This window comes from Anolis sagrei, chromosome 13 (genome assembly GCF_037176765.1).
Source record: "Anolis sagrei isolate rAnoSag1 chromosome 13, rAnoSag1.mat, whole genome shotgun sequence".
Taxonomy (NCBI): Eukaryota; Metazoa; Chordata; class Lepidosauria; order Squamata; family Dactyloidae; genus Anolis; species Anolis sagrei.
Genome location: NC_090033.1, coordinates 6,209,074 through 6,233,069, shown reverse-complemented (window position 1 = coordinate 6,233,069; position 23,996 = coordinate 6,209,074). Strand labels below are relative to the sequence as shown.

Genomic DNA, 23,996 nt, shown 5'->3' with positions numbered 1-23,996 from the left:
ATTTTAAAATATTTTAATATTTTTATTTTGAAATATTTTATGTGAACATTTTAATTGGAACTGTTTAATTTTAAAATATTTTACTTTTAACATTTTAGTTTTAAAATATTAAATTCTTTAGTTTTGAAATATTTTGATTTTAAAATATTTAATTATTGAATTTTAAAATATTTTAATTTCAATACTTTGATTTCAAAATACTGAATTGTTTAATTTAAAATATTTTATCTTAACATTTTGATTTTAAAATATTTTTAAAAAATATTTTAATATTTTATTTTTAAAATGTTTGTTGCATTTTAAAATATAACATTATTTAACTTTAAAATATTTTATTTCAACAATTTAATTTTCAAATATTTAATTAACTTTAAAATATTTTATTTTGATATTTCAAATTTAAAATACCCAATTATTTAATTTTAAAATATTTTATGTTAATGTTTTAATTTCAATATATTTAGTGGTTTAGTTTTAAAATATTTTATTTTAATATTTTGATTTCTTCTCTTTCTCTGTGGTCTGTTTCAGAGTCCCAGGAGCCCCACTTCCTCCTCCTGCAGCAGAGTCCGGAAGGAACGTTGGGCAAGGACTTCATTTCCCAGCGCGCCCCGGGGCAGCGGGCTCTTCCCTGATTGGCTGACGCCTGCAAGAGGCTGTTTACCCTCCTGGCTCGGCTCTCTCCTGGCTCAGAGCAGGAGGCGAGCAGGAGAGAAGCATGGCTCGGAGAGGCTCGGCTCTTTCCGCCTTGAAGCAGTGCCTGATCCGGAGCAATGGCCGGCAGGAGCAGCACGGAGTGGCCGCGTCTGGCCTCCAGGAGCTCCGCAGCAAAGGTCAGAATGGACTGTCCCAAGTGGCTTTGGCCCAGATCCCACTGAAAGCCAACCATGGCCAGACCTCCATAGATAAGACCTCAGAAACTCCCTCCTTAACCTAGCCTACAGGGAGAGTTTCACCCTAGATTGTATGTGTTTCCTCCACCACAGGCATCCCAGTGTTACTCTCTCCATTTGTGTGGAATTTGCAAGACCCCCACCCACCGCCCACTGCCTCTCCCTTACCCCTTTCGTATTCTTTTCTATGGCAGAATTGATCAGCAAGACATCCCAGTGTTCCTTTCTCTCTCCACTGGTGTGGAATTTGCATGAGCCCTCCCCACCCACTGCCTCTCCCTTCACCCTTTCCTATTCTTTTCTATGGCACACAGAAGAACTGATCAGCAATAGACATTCCAGTGTACCTTTCTCTCTCCACTGGTGTGGAATTTGCATCACACACACACACACCGCCTCTCCCTTCACCTTTTCCTATTCATTTCTATGGCACACAGAAGAATTGATCGGCAATAGACATCCCAGTGTTCCTTTCTCTCTCCACTGCTGTGGAATTTGCATGAGCCCTCCCCACCCACCGCCTCTCCCTTTACCCTTTCCTATTCTTTTCTATGGCACACAGAAGAACCGATCAGCAATAGACATCCCAGTGTACCTTTCTCTCTCCACTGATGTGGAATTTGCACGACCCTTCCCCCACCCACTTCCTCTCCCTTCACCCTTTCCTGTTATTTTCCATGGCACACAGCAAACAGAAGAATTGATCAGCAATAGACATCCCAGTGTTCCTTTCTCTCTCCACTGGTCTGGAATTTGCATGACACACACACACACACTGCTTCTCCCATCACCTTTTCCTATTCTTTTCTATGGCACACAACAAACAGAAGAATTGATCAGCAATAGACATCCCAGTGTTCCTTTCTCCACTGGTGTGGAATTTACATTAGCCCCTACCCGCCCTCTGACTCTTCCTTCACCCTTTCCTGTTCTTTTCTATGGTACACAGCAAGCAGAGGAATTTATTTATTTATTATTTACAGCGTTCATATACTGCCTTTCTCACCCCTGGGGGGGGGGGGGGGGGACTCAAAGCGGTTTACACATAAATAATGGCAGAATTGATCAGCAACAGACATCCCAGTGTTCTTTTCTCTTCACTGGTGTGGAATTTGCATCTCCCCCCCCCCCCCCCGCCTTTCCCTTCACCCTTTCCTGTTCTTTTCTATGGCACACAGCAAACAGAGGAATGGATCAGCAACAGATGTCCCAGTGTTCCTTTCTCTCTCCATTGGTGTGGAATTTGAATTCTTTCCCCCACCCACCCACTGCCTCTCCCTTTACCCTTTCCTATTTTTTCCTATGGCACACAGCAAACAGAGGAATTGATCAGCAACAGGCATCCCAGTGTTCCTTTCTCTCTCCACTGGTGTGGAATTTGCATGGGGAAACACCCCCCCCGGCACTGGCTCTCCCTTCACCTTTTCCTATTCTTTTCTATGGCACACAGCAAACAGAGGAATTGAGCAGCAACTGCACATACTAGAAAGGTCAACATGATGTATAGTTCACCTGCAATCTAAGAACTGCACTCTGAACTCCACCAACAATGGACCTATTCAAATTTGGGCACAATGGGTATGTGTGCCATGTTTGGTCCTGATCCATCGGTGTTTGGGTTCATAATACTCTCTGGATGTAGGTGAACTACAACTCCCCCAAATCAAGGTGAATTTTCCCCAGTATTTTTTGCTGGCCATGAGGGCTCTGTGTGCCAAGTTTGGTCCAGTTCCCTCTTTAGTGTGATTCAGGGTGCTCCTTGATTGCAGGTGAACTATACATCCCAGTACCTACAATGCCAAAATGTCCTGGCCAATTCCCCTCAAAACCCACTGGTGTTCAAATCTGGGCATATTGAGTAGCCATGCTGAGTTTGGTCCAGATCCATCCTTGTTTGGGTTCAAAGTGCACTCTGGGTGTAGGTAAACTACAACTCCCCTTCAAAGACCTCCAGTATGTTTTGTTGGTCATGGAGCTTCTGTATGCCAAGTTAGTTCCATTAGTGGAGTTCAGAGTGCAGTTCTTAGATTGCAAGTAAACTATACATCCCAGTGCCTACAACTCCTATAAATCATGGTGAATTCTCCCCTAGAGTTTGGTCCAGATCCATCATTGTTTGAGTCCACAGTGATCTCTGGATGTAGGTGAACTACAACTCCAAAACCAAAGGACACTGCCCACCAAACCCTTCCAGTATTTTCTGTTGGTCGTGGGAGAACTGTGTGCCAAGTTTGGTTCAATTCCATTGTTGGTGGGGTTCAGAATGCTCTTTGATTGTAGGTGAACTATAAATCCCAGCAACTACAACTCCCAAATGACAAAATCACGTTTTTTTTAAGTGAAGGACATACATTGGGTTGTTGGGTGTCTTGTGTCCAAATTTGGTGTCAATTCCCCCAGTGGTTTTAGAGTTCTGTTAATCCCACAAACGAACATGACATTTTTATTTATATAGATTGTCAAAGGCTTCCAAGGCTGGAATAACTGGGTTGTTGTAGGTTTTTTCGGGTTATATGGCCATGTTCTAGAAGCAATCTCTCCTGACGTTTCGCCTGCATCTATGGCAGGCCTCCTCAGAGGTTGTGAGGTCTGTTGGAAACTGGGAAACAGCTAGCACCTCCCAACAAAGGATTCCCCTAAGCAGGAAACAGCTGGGCTTTGAAGCTGCAAGGCTATTCAGTGCTAATCAAGATGACCAATTGCAACATTCTCAAGCAGACAAGAGATCATTCTTCCACTCTGGACATTATTCCACAGATATGTGAACCGCACTGCCTGCATTTTTAGTGTCATAACAAATAAAGTAAGAAGTGGGCACATAGCTTGCATGGCGTGTGCCATCAAGTTGCCTGCCAGCCAGTGAATTTCATGGCGTTGTCTTAGGCAAGGCAACCTCTGAGTTGGTGGTTTTGCCAGTTCCGCTCTCAGAAACAGAGCCTCCAGCGCCTGCTTCTCATCCGAGGGCTAACCATAACTGACACTGCTCAGCCTCCATGATGAGATGGGTTCGGGTGCCTTCGGGCCATTTTCGGCTGTGCGCATCGGAAAGCAGAAACTATTTGAAGGCACACAACACTATCGTCCCCTTTCCTATTTCATTTAGTTCAAGTTGGAAACTGCTTGAAGACAGAGGGAGAAAGGACCTCAACACCCCCTGAAAATTAAGCCAAAGGAGAAGGTGGCCTACTTATCGTTTGCTTCCGAGGTGTTGACGAAACTCTCGTTAGTGTTTAATTGCATTAGGACTTACAAGCTCCGTTGGTCGAGGACAAAGCCCTTGTCCAACCTGTCTTTCTTGCGCTTCCCAGTCTCCGATTTGGTTGCCTCCTTATCTTTTAAGCTTTGAGTGAGTTGTTAACTAGCCTTTTGACGAGGGTTGAATGAAAAGTAATGCCTACACCTTCGTTACTTGGGTTTGGATGGAAATATTTAAGGATTCTAAATAATCCTTAGTATGTGCTCTTCAACTACCACGATGTGGAGCCCCCGGTGGTGCAGTGGGTTAAACCCCTGTGCTGGCAGTGCTGAAGACCAACAGGTCGCAGGTTCGAATCCAGGGAGAGGCAGATGAGCTCCCTCTATCAGCTCCCGCTCCTCATGCGGGGACATGAGAGAAGCCTCCCACAAGGATGATAAAAACATCAAAATCATTCAGGCGTCCCCTGGGCAACATCCTTGCAGACAGCCAATTCTCTCACATCAGAAGTGACTTGCAGTTTCTCAAGTCGCTCCTGACACAACCAAAAAAAAAAAAAACTACCATGATTCACTTTTCCACATAATCACCAGACAATTGGATACATTTCTGCCAACAATGAACAAGTTTTCTGAAGCCGTCACAGAAGAAGTCGACACCATCAGCGTCTCACAGTTCTCTCATTCTGGGTACCCATTGTGCACAGATCTTTCCATAGCCAAGCAAAGCAATAATGTGACCCACGTCTTCTTGTGAAATGCAGATTATGCTTGATATTTCTCCCTGAGTGATACGACGATCGTCCTGAATCCATCTGTCAACTTTTTGCTTGTGAAACTTGGTGGTTGCTGTCACAGGATATCCAACTCTTTGTTGGTCAAGCAAGTCAGATGTTTCCATCTCAACATCTTTAAACTTTCTTGCCCAATGACGCACAGTACTCACATCAACACAATCCCCATAAACAGTTTGCATTCTCTGATGAATCTCATTTGGGGTAAAACCTTCTGAATTCAATGACTGCACGTTGCTTAAGTTGCATTGACGAACCATCTGCACAGGGTTCCATACTTCGCACTTTAACAACACAACCGTTCAATACTAAGGCTTCCCACCAAAATGGAACTGTAGAGGAGAGTCTACTGAACAAGCCAGTTCCTGCCACATACCAGTACTGCCATCTGTTGAGGAGTTACGAAGATCCGTTCAATGCTAAGGCTTCCCACCAAAATGGAACTGTAGAGGAGAGTCTACTGAACAAGCCATTACCTGCCGCATACCAGTACTGCCATCTGTTGAGGAGTTATGAAGGTCTGTTCAATGCTAAGCCTTTCCGCCAAAATGGAACTGTAGAGGAGAGTCTACTGAACAAGCCAGTACCTGCCACATACCAGTACTGCCATCTGTTGAGGAGTTACGAAGGTCCGTTCAATGCTAAGGCTTCCCGCCAAAATGGAACTGTAGAGGAGAGTCTACTGAAGAAGCCAGTACCAGTCGCATACCAGTACTGCCATCTGTTGAGGAATTACCAAGGTCCCTTCAATGCTAAGGCTTCCTGCCAAAATTGAACTGTAGAGGAGAGTCTACTGAACAAGCCGGTACCTGCCGCATACCAGTACTGCCATCTGTTGAGGAGTTACGAAGGTGGAGGCATTACTTTTCATTCAACCTTCGTACTTTGCTGAGTTTCAACCTGTCACCCCTTGACAATGACTCAAGTGGCTTTCTTTCGTTCTCTGTGTTGTTATGAGCTTTTGTCCACTGATTGTCAAACCAAAAGTGTTACCTGTGCTTAGTAACTTTTGTCGCAACTCTTTCCTCTTTTTCCGCAGCTTGCGAGCTCTTTGCGATTGACACCGAGTCCCAGCCCGTCACTTTAGTTTTGGCGGAGGACGGCACCATTGTGGACGACGAGGATTACTTCTTGTGTCTGCCGCCGAACACCAAGTTTGTGGTGCTGGCGAAGGACGAGAAGTGGGCCTGCAGCAGCATAGGTAAGGGAGGGTGGGAGAGATCAATGGGCGGCAACACAATAAGGGGAAAGCGTTGCTCTCCAAGGCTGGGAACACACACTTCAGTGCAAGGTAAAAAGGCAAAGCAGAGAGAAAATAATGCCTTCTCCCCTAGGAAACCGATAAGCACTTCTTCCCTAACAATCATCTTGAGCTTCATATGCTCTCCTGAGAAGCCTTTTATTTGGGGAATTTAAACCATTTACATTATTGAGAAACCCTATGTTGATGGAACATAAATCTATCTAACTGCTTATTAGTCTGCCCACCTGCACTTTCATTTTCATCCTCTCAGCTGAGGTCTGTTTGTGACCTTGCTTCCCTAGTGAACTGCGTTTCAGGAATGTGGCCTTCAGACACAGACCACTCCTTTTCAGTGCTTAAAAAAGGAGGGCCACTGAGTCATACTTCGATTAGGCTTTTGCTTGTTTCTTTTGGTAAGACACTCTTGGTCTTTTTTCTCTTTTCAGACGGAGGCACCGCCTGGCTCGAGGGAGAGGTCACTGATATAGACGGAGTGGAAAGTGGTGAGGAAAAGTGGAAACGCCTGGCCAGACAACTGAAAGACGACCTCTCCACCATCATCTTGATGTCCGAGGAAGATCTCCAGGTATGGAAAGGCCTGAACAATAGGGCCACACAAATCCCACCCCCGATGTAGGGTATGGAGATTGTATAGTATCCAAAAAGGTCAAGTCTGTTGAACTCAAATTTTGAGCTGTCTTGGGTCCCATATTGTCAAAAGAGCAAGATTAAATAAGGAATTATTATTATTATTATTATTAATAATAATAATAATAATAATAATATACTATATACATCCATACATATATGCATATACATATATTCCACCCTATCTTCCCAAGGTGACTCAGGACTTGTCCATGCCTTAGTTACATCCAGAATGGACTATTGTAATTCACTCAACATGGGGCTGCCTTTGAAGACTGTTTGGAAACTGCAGCTTATTCACTGGCTTCCGACAAGTTTCTGGGCCCAATCTAAAGTGCAGGTGATTACCTATAAAGCTCTATACACTTGGGGTCCAACCTATTTTCAAGACATCTCCTTCTACAAACCAGCATGGACATTAAGATCTCCTAGGGAGGCCCTTCTCTCGGTCCCACCGCCATCTCAAGTACAGTTGATGGGAACAAGAGAGGGCCTTCTCAGTGGTGGCTCACCAGCTCTGGAATACCCTCTCTAATAAAATTAGATTAGCTCTCTCTCTTCAGGCTGTCCGGGTGAGACTAAAAACAGGCTTCAGATCCTGAGTAATCCATGGTCAACGTGATGAGTCAGTAGTACTGCCCCGCACTTTGATTGTTATGACAGATAACCGGCTTCCCTGCAGGCTCTAGCACATTTGAGGAATTGTATAATTTTATCATTTTGTCAGTGAGATTTTTATGCGTTGCTGATTGTACTTATGTTATTGTATTTATACTTCTTTATTGCTGCCTGTATGTGGCACTTGGAGTGCTTCTGTGAACCACCCCAAGTCCCTTTGGAGACATGGTGGTGGGGTACAAATAAATATTTATTATTATTATTATTATTATTATTATTTAAAACACAACAAGATGAGTCCACAGCAAACAAGATCACTCTGCTGGCTGTTGTACTGGATCACACGTCGGACACTTCCCAAGTGAATTATTATTATATAATTATTATCATTATTATTATATTATAATAATATACTTGATTTATATTCCACCCTATCTCCCCGAGGGGACTCAGGGCGGATCACAGTACACATATAAGGCAAACATTCCATTATTGAGGGCAGGCAGTACATAAACAAAGGCAAAGGCTTTTCCATCTCCGGCATCTGGAGGCTGTGCTCCACTCTGGCCACAAGATTTGTTGTCTTTAAACACTCTCCCCACGGCATGCCCGCATGGGCAGCTTTTATTACTTCCTTGCCAAAGTGATATTTTTCTATTCACATTACTGTTTTTGAACTGCTAGGTGAGCTGACAGTTGGGAGCTCACCCCAACCTGGGCTTGAACTGTCAACCTTTCAATCGACAAGGTTTTCTGCAGCTGGCGGTTTAAACCGGCTGTGCTAAAGCCCGGCGCCATAATCGAGTAAGCCAAAATCAAGACAGACCCAGGTTGCTTATGAGCCTGAAAAAGGGATCATGATAATAATATAATAATAATAAACTTTATTTATACCCCGCCACCATGTCTCCAAAGGTGGCGGGGTTCCCAACGGGAACTTGGAGCGGCTTACATGGGGCCAAGCCTGGACAACAAATTACAATACAGAAATACAAATTGCAATAAAATAATCAACACCTTAGCAGTGACATGACAGCTTTGTCTTAATCCAGGCGCTCATCGACGTGCCCTGCCCAGACCTGGCCCGAGAGCTTTCCGACACGCAAGCCAAAGTCCAAGCGCTCCAGGAGACGCTTCAGCAGGTGTTGGACCGGCGGGAAGAGGAGCGGCAATCCCGCCAGCTCCTGGAACTCTACCTGCAGGCGGTGAAAAGCGAGGACCACATTGTACCCAAGAAAGATGGTAATGAATTCAGGCTGCTCAGATGTGTTACTACACTGAAGGGGAGGGGAGACATGACGCAAGTAGTTATTACTATTGCATAGCATCATGAATAGTGTGTTGCAGTACCTTTCACCTCATAAGGTAATCTTCCTCTCAGGCAGTACATTATGAGGTACAATTCAAGTATTTTTTAGTCTGGTGGGAAGAATGGAAAGACTTTCAGTAACCTGTTTATACGAAGGTTGAATGAAAAGTAATGTCTCCACCATCGTAACTCAACAGATGGCAGTACTGGTATGCAGCAAGTACAGGCTTGTTCAGTACTCTCCTTTACAGTTCCATTTTGGTGGGAAGCCTTAGCATTGGACGATTGTGTTGTTAAAGTGCGAAATATGGAACCCTGCACAGACGGTCAGTCAATGCGACTTAAGCAACGTGCAGTCATTGAATTCTTGACAGCAGATTCATCAGAGAACGCAAGCTGTGTAGATGTGAGTACTGTGCATCATTGGGCGAGTAAGTTTAAAGATGTTGAGGTGACACCTTCTGCTGTCAAGAATTCAGTGACTGCACGTTGCTTAAGTCGCATTGACCGACCGTCTGCACAGGGTTCCATACTTCACACTTTAATAACACAACCGTTCAATGCTAAGGCTTTCCGCCAAAATGGAACTGTAAAGGAGAGTCTACTGAACAAGCCAGTACCTGCCGCATACCAGTACTGCCATCTGTTGAGGAGTTACGAAAGTCTGTTCAATACTAAGGTTTCCCACCAAAATGGAACGGTAGAGGAGTCTACTGAACAAGCCAGTACCTGCCGCATACCAGTACTGCCATCTGTTGAGGAGTTACCAAGGTCCCTTCAATGCTAAGGCTTCCCGCCAAAATGGAACTGTAGAGGAGAGTCTACTGAACAAGCCAGTACCTGCTGCATACCAGTACTGCCATCTGTTGAGGAGTTACGAAGGTGGAGGCATTACTTTTCATTCAACCCTTGTGTATATATATGTTCCCTTTCTTAAAACATCCCTCTTCTATAACCAGAAGCAGCAGACACAGCCATGGAGGAAGCAGACACAGTGGATGCCGGGGGCAGCAGCACAAATATTGCAGCGATGGTTCCGCTCAGCAGCCACATCCTAACAGCACTGCGAGAGAAGGCAGCACCTGAACTTGGCTTAGACAGCCAAGACCTAGAGGTGGGCCTCAACACCCCTTTCATTTTTTTTGTTCGGGCCAACCAGCTCTACCGTGAGGTCGTGTAGTGCGGTCGTCTCAGGCAGTTCGACCTCAGGGCATTTTAATTCCCGTCAGCTCAATATGCTCATAATAATAATAATAATAGTAATAATAATAATATACTTCATTGCATTTTCGGTGAACTTTCTAATATTTTCACAAACCCCAATGACATCTAGACATTTGATAATCCAACAGTGTGGCAATGCGTCAAATGCTTTTTTGTAATCAATCCAAGTTGTATAGAGGTTTGTTTTGCGAACTGCAAAGACTCTGGCATAAGCCGGTCAAGGTGGTCCCAGTGGTGATCGGCACACTGGGCGGAGTGCCTCAAGACCTTGGCCTGCACTTAAACACAATTGGCGCTGACAAAATTACCATCTGCGAGCCGCAGAAGGCCACCTTACTGGGATCTGCACACTTCATTTGCCAATACATCACCCAGTCCTAGACACTTGGGAAGTGTCCAATGTGTGATCCAATACAACAGCCAGCAGTGTCTGATGTGGACTCATATGTTGTTTTTCAAATAATAATATGCTTTATTTATATTCGGCCCTATCTCCCTGAGGGGACTCAAGGCGGATTACAGTACACATGTACGGCAAATATTCAATGTCGACTATACAGTAATCCCTCGCTACTTTGCTGTTCGCTTTTTGCGGACTCACTGTTTTGCGGTTTTTCAGGAGCCGGCTGGAAATTGAAGAAAATCAGTTCATGATTGAAGAGAGGAGGAAGCCTCAAATGTATAATATATTGTATATACATATAATATTTATAATATTATAATGTAATGAAATATACTACTAATATATTATAATTATATAGTTATATTATATGTAATATTACTAATAATGGTATAGTACAACATAGTAATATTTAATACTGATATTGTACTATGCTAATAATATAATATATTGTGTGTGTGTGTGTATGTGTGTGTATATATATGTATGTGTGTGTGTGTATATATATATGTATGTATATATATATATATATATATATATATATATATACACAGAGAGAGAGAGAGAGAGAGTAAGCCGCTCTGAGTCCCCTTCGGGGTGAGAAGGGCAGCATATAAATATCATAAATAAATAAATGACAACTTTTGTCCAAAGACAAAATGGCTCCCTAAGCTTCCAGCAAAGGGGCCGCTCTGCGCTTCTTCTCCATGCTCATAGAGGAAGTACCAAAGAGCGGGAAGGCGTGCTTTCCATAGAAGGAAGCTGGGCGGCATGCGAGCATGTTTGCAGCACACACGCACATACATGCGACAAATAGTCTGGAGGAAGAAGGGTTAGATTGTGTATGCGCCAATGAAGAACGACTCTCTCGGCCAATTGAAAATGGAGGGGCACCGCTAGCTTTGAAAGGGACAATAGCCTCGATGCCTCCTGGAACGTAACACCCACGATAAGTGAGGGAACACTGGTACAATTAAAGACAGCCAGTACATAAACAGAGGCAAAGGCTTCCCCTCTTTTTCCATCTCTGGGATATGCAAGATGTGCTCGACTCCATCCACAGTTTCCTATGTCCCTACTTCGCGGATTTTCACTTATCATGGGTGCCCTGGAACGTAACACCCGTGATAAGTGAGGGAAAGCTGTACAATTAAAGGCAGCCAGTACATAAATAGAGTCAAAGGCTTCCCATCTCTGGAATCTGGAAGCTGTACTCGACTCCGTCCACAGTTTCCTATGTCCCTACTTCGCAGATATTCACTTACTGCAGTGTCCTGGAACGTAACACCCACGATAAGTGAGGGAACCCTGTACAATTAAAGACAGCCAGTACATAAACAGAGGCAAAGGCTTCCCCTCTTTTTCCATCTCTGGGATCTCTAAGATGTGCTCGGCTCCATCCACAGTTTCCTATGTTCCTACTTCGTGGATTTTCACTTATTGAGGCTGTCCTGGAAGTAACACCTGCGATAAGTGAGGGAACTCTGTACAATTAAAGACAGCCAGTACATAACCAGAGACAAAGGCTTCCCCTCTTTTTCCATCTCTGGGATCTGTAAGATGTGCTCGACTCCATCCACAGTTTCCTATGTCCCTACTTTGCGGATTTTCACTTATCGCAGGTGCCGTGGAATGTAACACCCGCGATAAGTGAGGGAACTCTGTACAATTAAAGACAGCCAGTACATAAACAGAGGCAAAGGCTTCCCATCTTTTTCAATCTCCAGTATACGGAGGCTGTGCTCGACTCCGTCCACAGGGGGATACTGTTACTCCATCTTCTATGTCGAGGAGCTTTGTTGTCTTCAGACGCTCTCCTGATTGACTTGCCGGCATGTCCTTATGGGCGCCTTTTATTGCCCCCATCAAAGCAGTCCTTATTTATCTACTCACGTTACTGTTTCAATCTGCTAGGCGAGCAGAAGCTGGGCTGACAGGTGGAAACTCACCCCAGCCTGGGCTTGAACTGTCCACCTTTCAATCGGCAAGATAATCTGCAGCTGGTGGTTTAACCTGCTGTGCTAAAGCCCGGCCCTGACAATGATCATGATTCAGTAGGGTGCATGAAAGTGAATGGTATCAAACCCCATAAAGCTGTCTTTTCAGCACTATCAAATGAGTGACGAGCTTCTCTTTTGTTCTCCATTGCAGCTGGTTTACAAAGAAGACCCAGACGCTTTAGCTCAAGCCCTGAGCTGGGAGAAGGCAAAGGTCCTTGCCTTGCAAGAGGCCTGCGAGCAAGAGCTTTCGAGGCGCCTGCAGCAAGTCCAGGCCTTGCATTCCTTGAGGAGCCTCTCCAAGGGAAAGAAGAAGCTGCCGTGGGGAGAATGGCTGAGCTCCAAGCGGAAGAAATGAGGGCCCGGACACCCAAAACAATAGGCTGGTGCTTGGAGGCGGCGTGTTTTTCCTCCATATTCAAGGAGTAAGGACTGAATATAAGAGCTGGACATCATTCCACCAAGTCTGAAGCATTTCGCAATAGCCAAAAGTTGTTTTTCCACATTGCCAGCTTTCAGTCAGGACTAAGGAAAAGGGATACTTTGGCACTGAAATTGGAATAATGAAGTACAAAGAAACGAGACAGTATCTTTGGTACTCATGGGTCAATCTGCTGCATTTATTGCTGCTGTTTCAAAGTCAATTGCTTTGGGGTTTGTTTACTTTTGGGTCTAAACTCCTCTTGCCTTATCTCATGGTTTTCTGTAATGTTTATTACCATGCATTTAGGTCTAACTATCATCAATGTCCTGCGTTTCAATGCCACGTCTGCAAAGTAGGCCCAAGAGATAACTCTGCTTTTTTTTTTTTTTTGCCTTCGGAAAGAACTCTTTTTTTTATTTTCAAGGGCCACACTTCTCTCAGGGATAGTCTGCCAGCAAATTGCAATCCAGAAACAAGCAAAGTACATTTCCTCTTTCCGTGTCATCTCCTTTTCTCCCTTTCTTCACTCAGTTTCTAATAAAATTGATTATGTGTTTGATTAAATCTGAATTTTCTGAGCATTTTGCCTGTCTAATGAGATTTTTTAAAGTTCTAATGATGGTTTAAGATGGCTGCAGCATCATGCGACTATTACCGTTCTTTCGACCCAATAAACAGCCTGCCTCAGAGGAGTGTGTTTGCTCCATCAATGTTTAACATTTACACAAATGACCAGCCACTCCCAGAAAAGACAGAGTTTCATCTATGCTGATGATGGTGTCATCATCGCCCAAGCAGAGGGCTTTGAAAGGGTTGAACAGAAGCACTCCAAAGCTTGAGGTGCTCTTACTGCCTATTACAGAGAAAGCCAGATGATTCCTTGTTGTTGTTGTTCATTCGTTCAGTTGTCTCCGACTCTTCGTGACCTCATGGACCAGCCCACGCCAGAGCTCCCTGTCGGCCGTCAACACCCCCAGCTCCTTCAAGGTCAGTCCAGTCACTTCAAGGATGCCATCCATCCATCTTGCCCTTGGTCGGCCCCTCTTCCTTTTGCCTTCCACTTTCCCCAGCATCATTGTCTTCTCTAGGCTTTCCTGTCTCCTCATGATGTGGCCAAAGTACTTCAGCTTTGTCTCTAGTATCCTTCCCTCCAATGAGGGATGATTCCTAATCCATCTAAAACACAGATGTGTGCTTTTCACCTTAAGAACAGACAGACACCTTGAGCCCTGATGATTACTTGGGAAGGAATCCCATTGGACCATTGCAGCACATATTATTTATTTATTATTTTACGGCATTTATATGCCGCCCTTCTCACCCCGAAGGGGACTCAGAGCGGCTTACAATATATATTTTCATACAATATATTATATTATTAGCATAGTACAATAACAGTATTATATATTACTATATTGCACTATACCATTATATTGTAATATTATTAGTAATATTACATGTAATGTAAAGATATAATTATAATTATAATATTGTATCATTACTAGTATTATAATGTATTACATTATAATATAAATACCTGGGAGTCACTCTGGACTATGCTCTGACTTATAAGAAGCACTGCTTGAATATCAAGCAAAAATTGAGTGCTAGAAATAATACTGTACAAAAATGGATTGGCACATCCTGGGGATCACAACCACACACAGTGAAGGCATCTGCCCTTGTGCTTTGCTACTCTGCTGCTGAGTACATATGCTCCGTGGACACATCTCACCATGTTAAAACAGTGGATGTGGAAGTTAATGAGACATGCCTCATTATTACAGGATGTCTACGCCCGACACCGCTGGAGAAATTACACTGTTTAGCCAGTATCACACTACCTGACATTCGCCAGGAAGTAGCAGCCAATAATGAAAGGACCAAGGAAGTAACATCTCCGGCCCATCCTCTGTTCGGATATCAGGCAGCATGGCAATGCATTAAATCAAGAAACAGGTTCCTAAGATCTACAGAGATACTCACAGGAACACCTCAGCAAGCGAGAGTCCACAAGTGGCAGGCTAAAAATCCAAAACCTCATTCAGTGGCTGAGACCAGAAGAGAAACTCCCTCCTGGGCACACAGAAGACTGGAAAGACGCTGAACAGACTGCGCTCTGGCACCACGAAGTGCAGAGCCAATCTTAAGAAATGGGGCTAGGAAGTGGAGTCCATGACATGTGAGTGTGGAGAAGAGCAAACCACAGACCACTGTCTACAATGCAGTCTGTGACCCTCCACATGCACAATGGGAGGCCTTCTTATAGCGACACCAGCGGCACTCCACGTGGTCAAAGGAAATTCAGTATAATGTCAAGTTTTTAACTTTATGGTTTTGTAAAATACCGTATATACTTGAGTATAAGCCAACCTGAATATAAGCCGAGGCCCTTAATTTTACCACAAAAAACTGGGAAAACAGATTGACTTGAGTATAAGACCAGGATGGGAAATGCAACAGTTACTGGTAAATTTCAAAATAAAAATAGATACCAATAAAATTATATTAATTGAGGCATCAGGAGATTAAACGTTTTTGAATATTTACATAAGACTTGCATACCCTTCCAATAAAAATAGAGTAAAATAATAAATGTAATAATAATAATAATAATAATAATAAATAGAGTAAAATAAATGTAATAATAATAATAAAGTATAATAATAATAATAATAATAAATTTATTACGTATTTATAACAAATAATAACCTTGACTCGAGTATAAGCCGAGAGGGACTTTTTCAGTCCAAAAAAAGGTCTGGAAAACAAGGCTTATACTCAAATATATACAGTACATTATAACTGGAATCTCAATTTGCTTCTGACATGATAAATGACATACCCAATCAATTATTAAATCACGCTTGCAAATAGAATATTTCTTTAATCCTGCATTGACTCATTAAATGTTTTCTGTTACTGCGTAAACTTCGGCCTACTCACTGATCTACTGACCTTCTTAAGCCTCTAGCATGCTTTGAAATGGGGATAAAACAAGTCCTGGAGATTAAATGCAGCTTATACCGGCCCTAAAAAAAGTGAAAAAGGATGAAATATTAAAATATTTACACCAATTTTATTACAAATTTTTGGGTGGTAGGCAGAAGTTGCACAACCAGGTTGGGAGCCACAGTCATAAGTTTTTCCTTCGACCCAATTCGCATACAAATTGATATAATCGCAAATTTGCTAGCACCCATTTAGGCCAGGAAGAAGCCTCTCAGGGGCATGAAATAAAATGCTGTCAAGGAAGCAACAAAAACACAGCACAAAGATTATGTATTGCACAGTCACGTTATTTATTTCAGCGTTGTTAAAGGCTGATGTGCCAGAAGACAACCTCAACACGGGCAAAGAGTGAAGAAGGACAAAGGTGGAATGCCACATTGTTTTGGCTGAATCGAGAAAGCCAAACTGGGACTATGAAACTGAATGCGGACGCTCTTCTCTTGCCCTGTGAGTGCAACAGGAAGTCATCTTGAAGCAGGCATGGGCAAACTTCAGCCCTCTGGATTTCAGCTTCCACAATCCCTAACCGCCTAGGAATTAGGAAAGTCCAAAACACCTGGAGGGCCAAAGTTTGCCTATGCCTGCTTGAGAGTATCTAGGTTTCAACGTCGATTACAGGTATGGGCAAACCCAGGCCCGGAGGCCGGATGCAGCCCCCTGGGATCTTTTCTCAAGCCCTCCTCTCTCACACCAACCTTTCCTTTCTTCCTTTCCTTCTTCCTTCCCTCCCTTTTTTCCTTCCATACTTTCCTGCCTTCCACCCTTTTGTCTTTCCTTCCTTCCCTCCTTCCACTCTTCCTTTCTTTCCTTGTCTTTCTCCTTCCCTCCCTCTTTCTCCTTCCCTCCCTCTTTCTCCTTCCATACTTTCCTGCCTTCCACCCTTTCATCTTTCTTTCCTTCCCTCCCTCCCTCCTTTTCTTTCTCCTTCCCTCCCTCTTTCGTCTTCCATACTTTCCTACCATCCACCCTTTCCTTCTCTCTTTTCTTTCTCCTTCCATACTTTTCTGCCTTCCACCCTTTCCTTTCCTTCTTTCCCTCCCTCCTTCCACCCTTCCTTCTCTTCTTTCTTTCCCTCCCTTTCTCCTTCCTTTCCTGCCTTCCACCCTTTCATCTTTCCTTCCTTCCTTCTTTCCCTATTGTCTTTCCTTCTCTCTTCCCTCTCTTCCTCCCCCTCACTTCCTCCATTACCTTCTACCCTTCCCTTCCTTTCCTCCCTCCCTCCTTCCACCCTTCCTTCCTTTCCTTCTCTTTTCCTTCTCCTTCCCTCCCTCTTTCTCCTTCCATACTTTCCTACCTTCCACCATTTCGTCCTTCCTTCCTCCTCCTTTCCCTATAGTCTTTCCTTCTCTCTTCCCTCTCTTCCTCCCCCCTCACTTCCTCCATTACCTTCCACCCTTCCCACTTTATCCTTCCGTTTACTTTCTTTCTCCTTCCTCTTTCCTCCCTCCCTCCATTCCCATCCACCATTCCCTTTCTTCCCTCCCTCCCTCCTTCCGCCCTTTCGTCCTTCCTTCCCTCTTTCCTCCCTCCCTCCCATCATTCCCTTCCACCCTTCCTTTCCTCTTTCTCCCCCTTTCCTTCCACTTTTTCATCCTTCCCTCTTCCTCCCTCCACTCCCTCCCTCCATTCCCTTCCATCCTTCCTCTTTCCTTCCCTCCCTTCCTTGCTTCTTTCTCCCTCCCTCCCTCCTTCCACCCTTTCATCCCTCTTTCCTCCTGGGGGATGTTTATCTGGGAGAAGAGAAGGTAGAGAGGGAACATGAGAACCAAGTTTCACGCTTTCAAAGGGTGTCCCAAAGAGAAGGAGCAGGAGGAGGGAAACCGAGTTCCTGCTGCTCTAGAGACCAGGACACAAGGGAGCCATGGGTTCCACTGAAAAGATTAGGAAGAACGTTCTGGAGAGTGGCATTGGCTGTTTGGAAGTGTGATGGAGTCTCCTTCTCTGGAGGATTTTCCACAGAGACTGTCTATCGGGAGTGCTTTGGTTGTGCCTTCTTGCATGGCAGGGGGTTGGGCTGGATGGCCCTTGGGGGTCTCTTCCAGCTCAAGGTTTCTATATCAGGACTAGTCAATATGGGGTCTCATGGAGACACTTCTTCTCTCCCGTCCACCATCTCATCCTGACCAAGACAAACCCTTTTGGGATCCACACGTTGACTTTCTGCCTCCAAAAGAGAAGAGGAAAGGCAGGGAAGGGCAGTGAGGGGGCTTGGGGAGAACCCTCTCCTTCACAGCCCTCCACGTGGCCCCCAATTTAGAAAGTTTGCCCATGCCTGGTCTACTATCAACAACAAGAACAAAAATAAAGAGAAATCTAATCAGGCAGCAACGCTGACGCCCAAGGAGAGCCATCACTGACCCTTTGGTCTCGAGTCCACTGGTGTGATGGAAATGATTTATTTTTAGCAGGAGGAGAAGGTCTTCCAGAAGAAGTTCTTGCAAGGGGCCTTTTCCCGCGCCGGGTGCCGAAAGAAGGGCGCCCGCTCTTCCCGAGGGCTGCGCACCACCTTCTCCTGCCTTGCCCCACGCCTGTGGGAGGCCCGGTCCGCCATCCCAGACAGAAAATCAAGCAGCTCATCCCTTCCTATGTCTGCCGATCCCTGAAGGTTAGACAAAAACAATTGGGAGAACCCAAAGTTGTGGTTTGGAACAGTACTATCATCTGAAATAAGGCAGGGTTGCTGTGAGTTTCCCAGGCTGCATGGCAATGCTCCAGAAGCATTCTCTCCTGACATTTCACCCACACCTATGGCAGGCATCCTCAGAGGTTGTGAGGTTTGTTGGAAACTAGGAAAGGGAGGTTTATATATCTGTGGAATAATGTTCAGGGTGCCTCAAACAGACATGAGTTCTTTCTCCCACCCTGGACATTTATATATTTACGACATTTATATGCCACCCTTCTCACCCCAAAGGGGACTCAGAGTGGCTTACAAGTAAAAAGTAAATACAATATATTATTATTTTCATAGTACAATATTGATATTATATATTACATTGCACTATAACATTATACTGTAATATTATTAGTAATATTACATTTAATATAAAATATTTAATTATAGAATCATATTATTATTATTATTAGTAGTAGTAGTAGTAGTATATTGTATTACATTATAATGTTATCAATATTATATGTTTATACAATATATTACATTACATTACATTACATTACATTACATTACATTACATTACACTACACTACACTAGTGGTCCCCTGCCAGGCGTTGCTGTGGCCCAGTCTGGTGATCTGGAAAATAAAGTCATGGGAAAGTGTTTGTTTCTAATATATAATGTCTTTCTGCATGTGAGTAAACAGTATTTCTTGCTGTTTCTTTGCCAGTGTTGATGTGGAGATTGCCTGGTTTGCCTACTCTGGAACATGCAACATATCATTGTCCTTCTTTAGGGGTCACTTTCAAATCTTTGATACTGCATCTGTCATATATGTGCGCGCACGTGTGTGTGTGTGAATGGCTGGATGGCCCTTCGTCAGGAGGGCTTTGATTATTTCTTGCCCTGGTGAAGGGAGTTGGACTGGATGGCCTTAAGGCAGCCTTTTTCAACCTGGGAAGTCAAGACCCCAAGGGGGAGTCACCAGGGGGGGTCAGAAGGGTCACAAAGACCACCATAAAACACAGTATTTTCTGTTGGTCATGGGGGTTCTGTGTGAGAAGTTTGCCCCAATTCTGTCGTTGCTGGGGTTCAGAATGCTCCTTGATTGTATAAATCCCAGTAACTACAACTCCCAAATGTCAAGGTCTATTTCCCCCAAACTCCATCTGTGTTTATATTTGGGCATTTTGAGTATTCGTGCCAAGTTTGGTCCAGATCCATCATTGTTTTGAGTCCACAGTGCTCTCTAGATGTAAGTGAACGACAACTCCAAAACTCAAGGTCGATGCCCACCAAACCCTTCTAGTGTTTTCTGTTGGTCAAGGGAATCCTGTGTGGCAAGTTTGATTAAATTCCATCATTGGTGGAGTTCAGAGTGCTCTTTGATTATAGGTGAACTATAAATTCCAGCAACTACCACTCCCAAATGACAAAATCATATATTTTTTTTGGTGTGATAGTCACTCTTTGTGTTGTGAGACGTTTTGTTTCCAAATTTGGTGTGATTGTGTTCATTGGTTCTTTTGTTTTTAAGGTACTCATTACGCACAGAGTATTTATATATATATATAGAAGATTATTATAAGCACAGTGCAGGAGACAAGATGGAACTGCCTTCCTGGCCCCTCTCTTCACTCTGATCTCAGAGCAGTGGTTGGTGCTAGAGAGACCAGGAAGATTACTCCATTAGTAATAGTAATAGACATTACTCTACAGATATATAAACCCCATTTTTCCTAGTTTCCAACAGACCTCACAGCCTCTGAGGATGCCTGCCATAGATGTGGGCGAAACATCAGGAGAGAATGCTTCCGAACAAGGCCAGACAGCCTGGAAAACACACAGCAACCTGATGCAGAAATGATTACGAGTATTGTTTTGAGGCTAAATAAATTCAGCTATAGAAAGTATGAATTGGAGTGAGTTCTGAGAACTCACTCTAAATCGTTATTGAAGAACTTGTCCTTGGACCTCCATTGTATATGTAGCAGCATTTTAAAAAAAACACACGCCAAAGCTGCTCATTTATCAATATAATTGAATGCCGTTATGGATTTTCAAAAGGGTCGTTAAAAGGAGTCGTTTTCAGAGTTTCTCGACTCTTGAGCGGCTGATTTACCGTACTCTCTCTTGAAAAAGATCCAAGAACCAGTACATAAAATCCTCCATTAAAAATATATTTTTCTTCCAAATTATTACATGAAGTGCGGCATGGCAGCCTGATGGTTTTTTAGCTGATCGCCTTGCCTTTGTCATCATTTTTAATGAGTGCGTTTGAACTAAATGGAGAAGAGTGGAATTGTTCTTGAAAGGCGTCCATGCGCCAAGGCTTTTCAATATATTTTATCAAACGGAATGGAGCTATAAAGCCCAGGGTGGGAGGAAGAACTCTTTTCTGCTTGAGACAATGTTGCAATTGGCCACACAAATGGCCTTGCAGCTTCAAAGCCTGGCTGCTTCCTGCCTGGAGGGAAATCCTTTGTTTGGGGGTGTTAGTTGGCCCGGATTGATTCTTGTCTGGAATTCTCCAGATAGTGAGGTTTATATATCTGTGGAATGATGTCCAGGGTGGGAGACAGAACTCTTGCCTGTTTGAGGCAAGGATGAATGTTGCAATTGGCCACCTTGATTAGCACCGAAAAGACTTGCAGCTTCAAAGCCTGGCTGCTTCCTGCTTGGGGGGATCCTTTGTTGGGAGGTGTTAGCTGACCCTGAATATTTCCTGTCTGGGGTTCTCTTTTTTCAGAGTGGTGTTCTTTATTTACTGTCTCAATTCTGGTGTTTTTTAATATTGTTAGTGCCTGGGGGAATCCTTTGTTGAGAGGTGATTAGCTGGCTCTGATTGAGTCTTGTCTGGAATTCCCCTGTTTTCTGAGTATTGCTCTTTCTTTACTGCCCTTATTTTATAGTTTTTTAAATACCAGTAGCCAGATTTTGTTCGTTTTCATGGTTTCCTGTTGAAATTGTCCATATGTCTGTAGTTTGACAAGAATCAATTCAAGCCAGGAAACAATCAGGGCCAGCTAACACCTCCCAACAAAGGATTGCCCCACATACATATACAAATAGTGCAACATTTTTTTTAAAAAAAACCTTTTGGAATCACGAAGAGGCATAACATTAAACTAATGTACCCACTTACCTGAGAAGCAGCCCCATTGAAAACAGTGGTACCTATTTGAGGGTAAACGGGCATTGGACTGTGCTGCAGATTAAAATAGAAAATATGCTTTAATAGTCTTTTGAATAACCAGAATCAAAACAATCCTTTTTTAAAAAAAAAACCTTCTAAAGCATGTCACTATTTCATATCTGCCCAAATTAAATATTTTTGTATTGTCAAAGGCTTTCATGGCTGGAATCACTGGGTTGTTGTGGGTTTTTTCGGGCTATATGGCCATGTTCTAGAGGCATTCTCTCCTGACGTTTCGCCTGCATCTATGGCAAGCATCCTCAGAGGTAGTGAGGTCCTCAGAGAGCCAGTTTCCTGCAATCTCCTTGAAGCCCATGATCATGATGATGATAATTCTGTAAAGTTTTTGCGGCTCCTTTCGAACCTAACAATACTCTATTATTATTATTATTATTATTATTATTATTATTTTAATGTTTTTGCTGCTGTAAACTAACACAGATACCCCTTTGGATGATGATAATAATAATAATAATAATAATAATAATTACTATTTTCTGTATCAGGAGCAACTTGAGAAATTGCAAGTCACTTCTGGTGTGAGAAAATTGGCCATCTACAATAATAGTAATAATAATAATAATAACAATAATAATGATTCAATGTATTGTCGAAGGCTTTCATGGAATCACTCAGTTCTTATGGGTTTTTTCGGGCTATATGGCCATGTTCTAGAGGCATTTCTCCCGACGTTTCGCCTGCATCTATGGCAAGCATCCTCAGAGACCCCTTTGGAAATAATAGTAGTAGTAATTATTATTATTTAACATTTTTCCTGCTGTAGACTGATACACCTTTGGAAAATAATAATAATAGTAATAATAACAACACTTTTAATGTTTTTGCTGCTGTAGACAAATACTCCTTTGGAAAAGAATAACAACAATAAAATAATAACAATAATAATACTTTTCAATTTTTTGCCGCTGTAGACTAACAGATACCCCTTTGGATAATGATGATAAGGATTATTATTATTATTATTATTTAACATTTTTCCTGCTGTAGACAGATACCCCTTTGGATAATGATAATAACGATTATAATTATTATTATTGTTTAATTTTTTTGCTGCTTTAGACTAACAGATAGCCCTTTGGATAATGATGATCAGGATTATTATTATTATTGACACAAAAGCACAGTATGTCACAGCAAACGAGATCTATATGCTGGATTATTATTATTATTATTATTATTTAACGTTTTTGCTGCTGCAGACTAACAGATACCCCTTTGGAAAATAATAATAATAATAATAATAATAATAATAACAATTCTTATTATCCTTTTTAATATATATAAATATTGACTTACCTCGCTGTGTTTCCAAACAGGACCCTCTGGGATCGGAAGCACGGCAGCTGGTGCGGCCCCCATGCGCCCGGAGAAGGAGAGGAGCGCCAGGAGGAAGGGAGCGGACGGAGGAGGATGCACAAGGATTGCCATCTGGTTGGACTCTGCCACAAGCTACACCTGCTTGCCAATTATATTTTGTACTTCCCCCCCCCCAAAGGATCCCCCCTCCTCTTTCATGTCACCACTACCACTCTATTCTCCCCCATCACCACCACTTTCCAAACTTAAGCAATGACGCACGAACAAGGCCGCAATTAAGCCCCCAAATTGTGCTCCTCCTGTGGCTTTAACCCTTAATTAGAGCCTCTGGGTGCCGATGCCATTAAAGTACATTTACTGTTAATTTAAGTCGCATGTGGCTTTTCATGTGCCACAGCAAAAACACAAAACAAAGGCCCTCCAAAACCTCATTTCCTCGCCATTATTCCCAGTAATGATCTGCCCGCTTTGAGTACAAAACAGGGTGATTTTTTTTTGCAACAGATGATTCATGATGCGAGGTTTTGCCCGACAGAATTTGCAGCCGCCAGGGCCTCAAGATAGACAAGTGTTGCTTCTGTGGACACATTTCCTACATCGGAAATAAGTTCAGGATTTTTTTTTTACAAATCGTTTTCAAACTTCATAAAAGAGTTCTAACTATATCCCCAAGGGCAATTCAATCTGAAACGATTCCAGTGACTGAGAAAAGAATATATTCGAGCTTAATGGCCTAATTGTAAACAAAAGTGCTTCTTGCAACAATGCGGGGCATTGTTGCAGCGCATTTTTATTTCGAATAGATACTGAAAACTAATGTGTCAGAAGAAGTAAGGCAGAAGCTCATGTCCTCTCAAACCACCAGAATTTAAAATTTTCTTATGGCAAAGAGAAATGCAAAAAGGCAGGGCCTCAACCATCTACACCAGGCGTGGGCAAACTTTCTAACTTAGGGTCCGCATGCTAGCACTCCCTGCTAAGACTGGCTGCCCAGTGATGGATGGAAGGAAGGAAGGGAAGGAGGAAGTAAAAAGAGAGAGAGAAGGAAAGACAAAAGGGAAGGAAGGTCGAAAGGGTGGAAGGAAGGGAG

General features: G+C 43.1%; 2 protein-coding genes across 2 annotated transcripts; one reads left to right on the top strand and one right to left on the bottom strand.

Annotated features, from left to right (window-relative positions):
• Positions 1–531: 531 nt before the first annotated feature.
• Positions 532–13,309, top strand: DFFA (DNA fragmentation factor subunit alpha). Its single transcript, XM_060758905.2, has 6 exons — positions 532–833; positions 5,922–6,083; positions 6,572–6,711; positions 8,444–8,633; positions 9,660–9,814; positions 12,476–13,309. Exons 1-6 carry the CDS (start codon positions 719–721, stop codon positions 12,677–12,679), a joined length of 966 nt encoding a protein of 321 aa, XP_060614888.2. The 5' UTR covers positions 532–718; the 3' UTR covers positions 12,680–13,309.
• A 2,714-nt stretch (positions 13,310–16,023) lies between these two features.
• On the bottom strand, positions 16,024–23,576 carry CORT (cortistatin). Its single transcript, XM_060758906.2, has 3 exons — positions 22,886–23,576; positions 21,518–21,580; positions 16,024–18,356 (listed from the first exon to the last, which is right to left on the bottom strand). The coding sequence occupies exons 1-3, from the start codon at positions 23,015–23,017 to the stop codon at positions 18,159–18,161; spliced, it is 393 nt and encodes a 130-aa protein (XP_060614889.2). The 5' UTR covers positions 23,018–23,576; the 3' UTR covers positions 16,024–18,158.
• Positions 23,577–23,996: the final 420 nt, after the last annotated feature.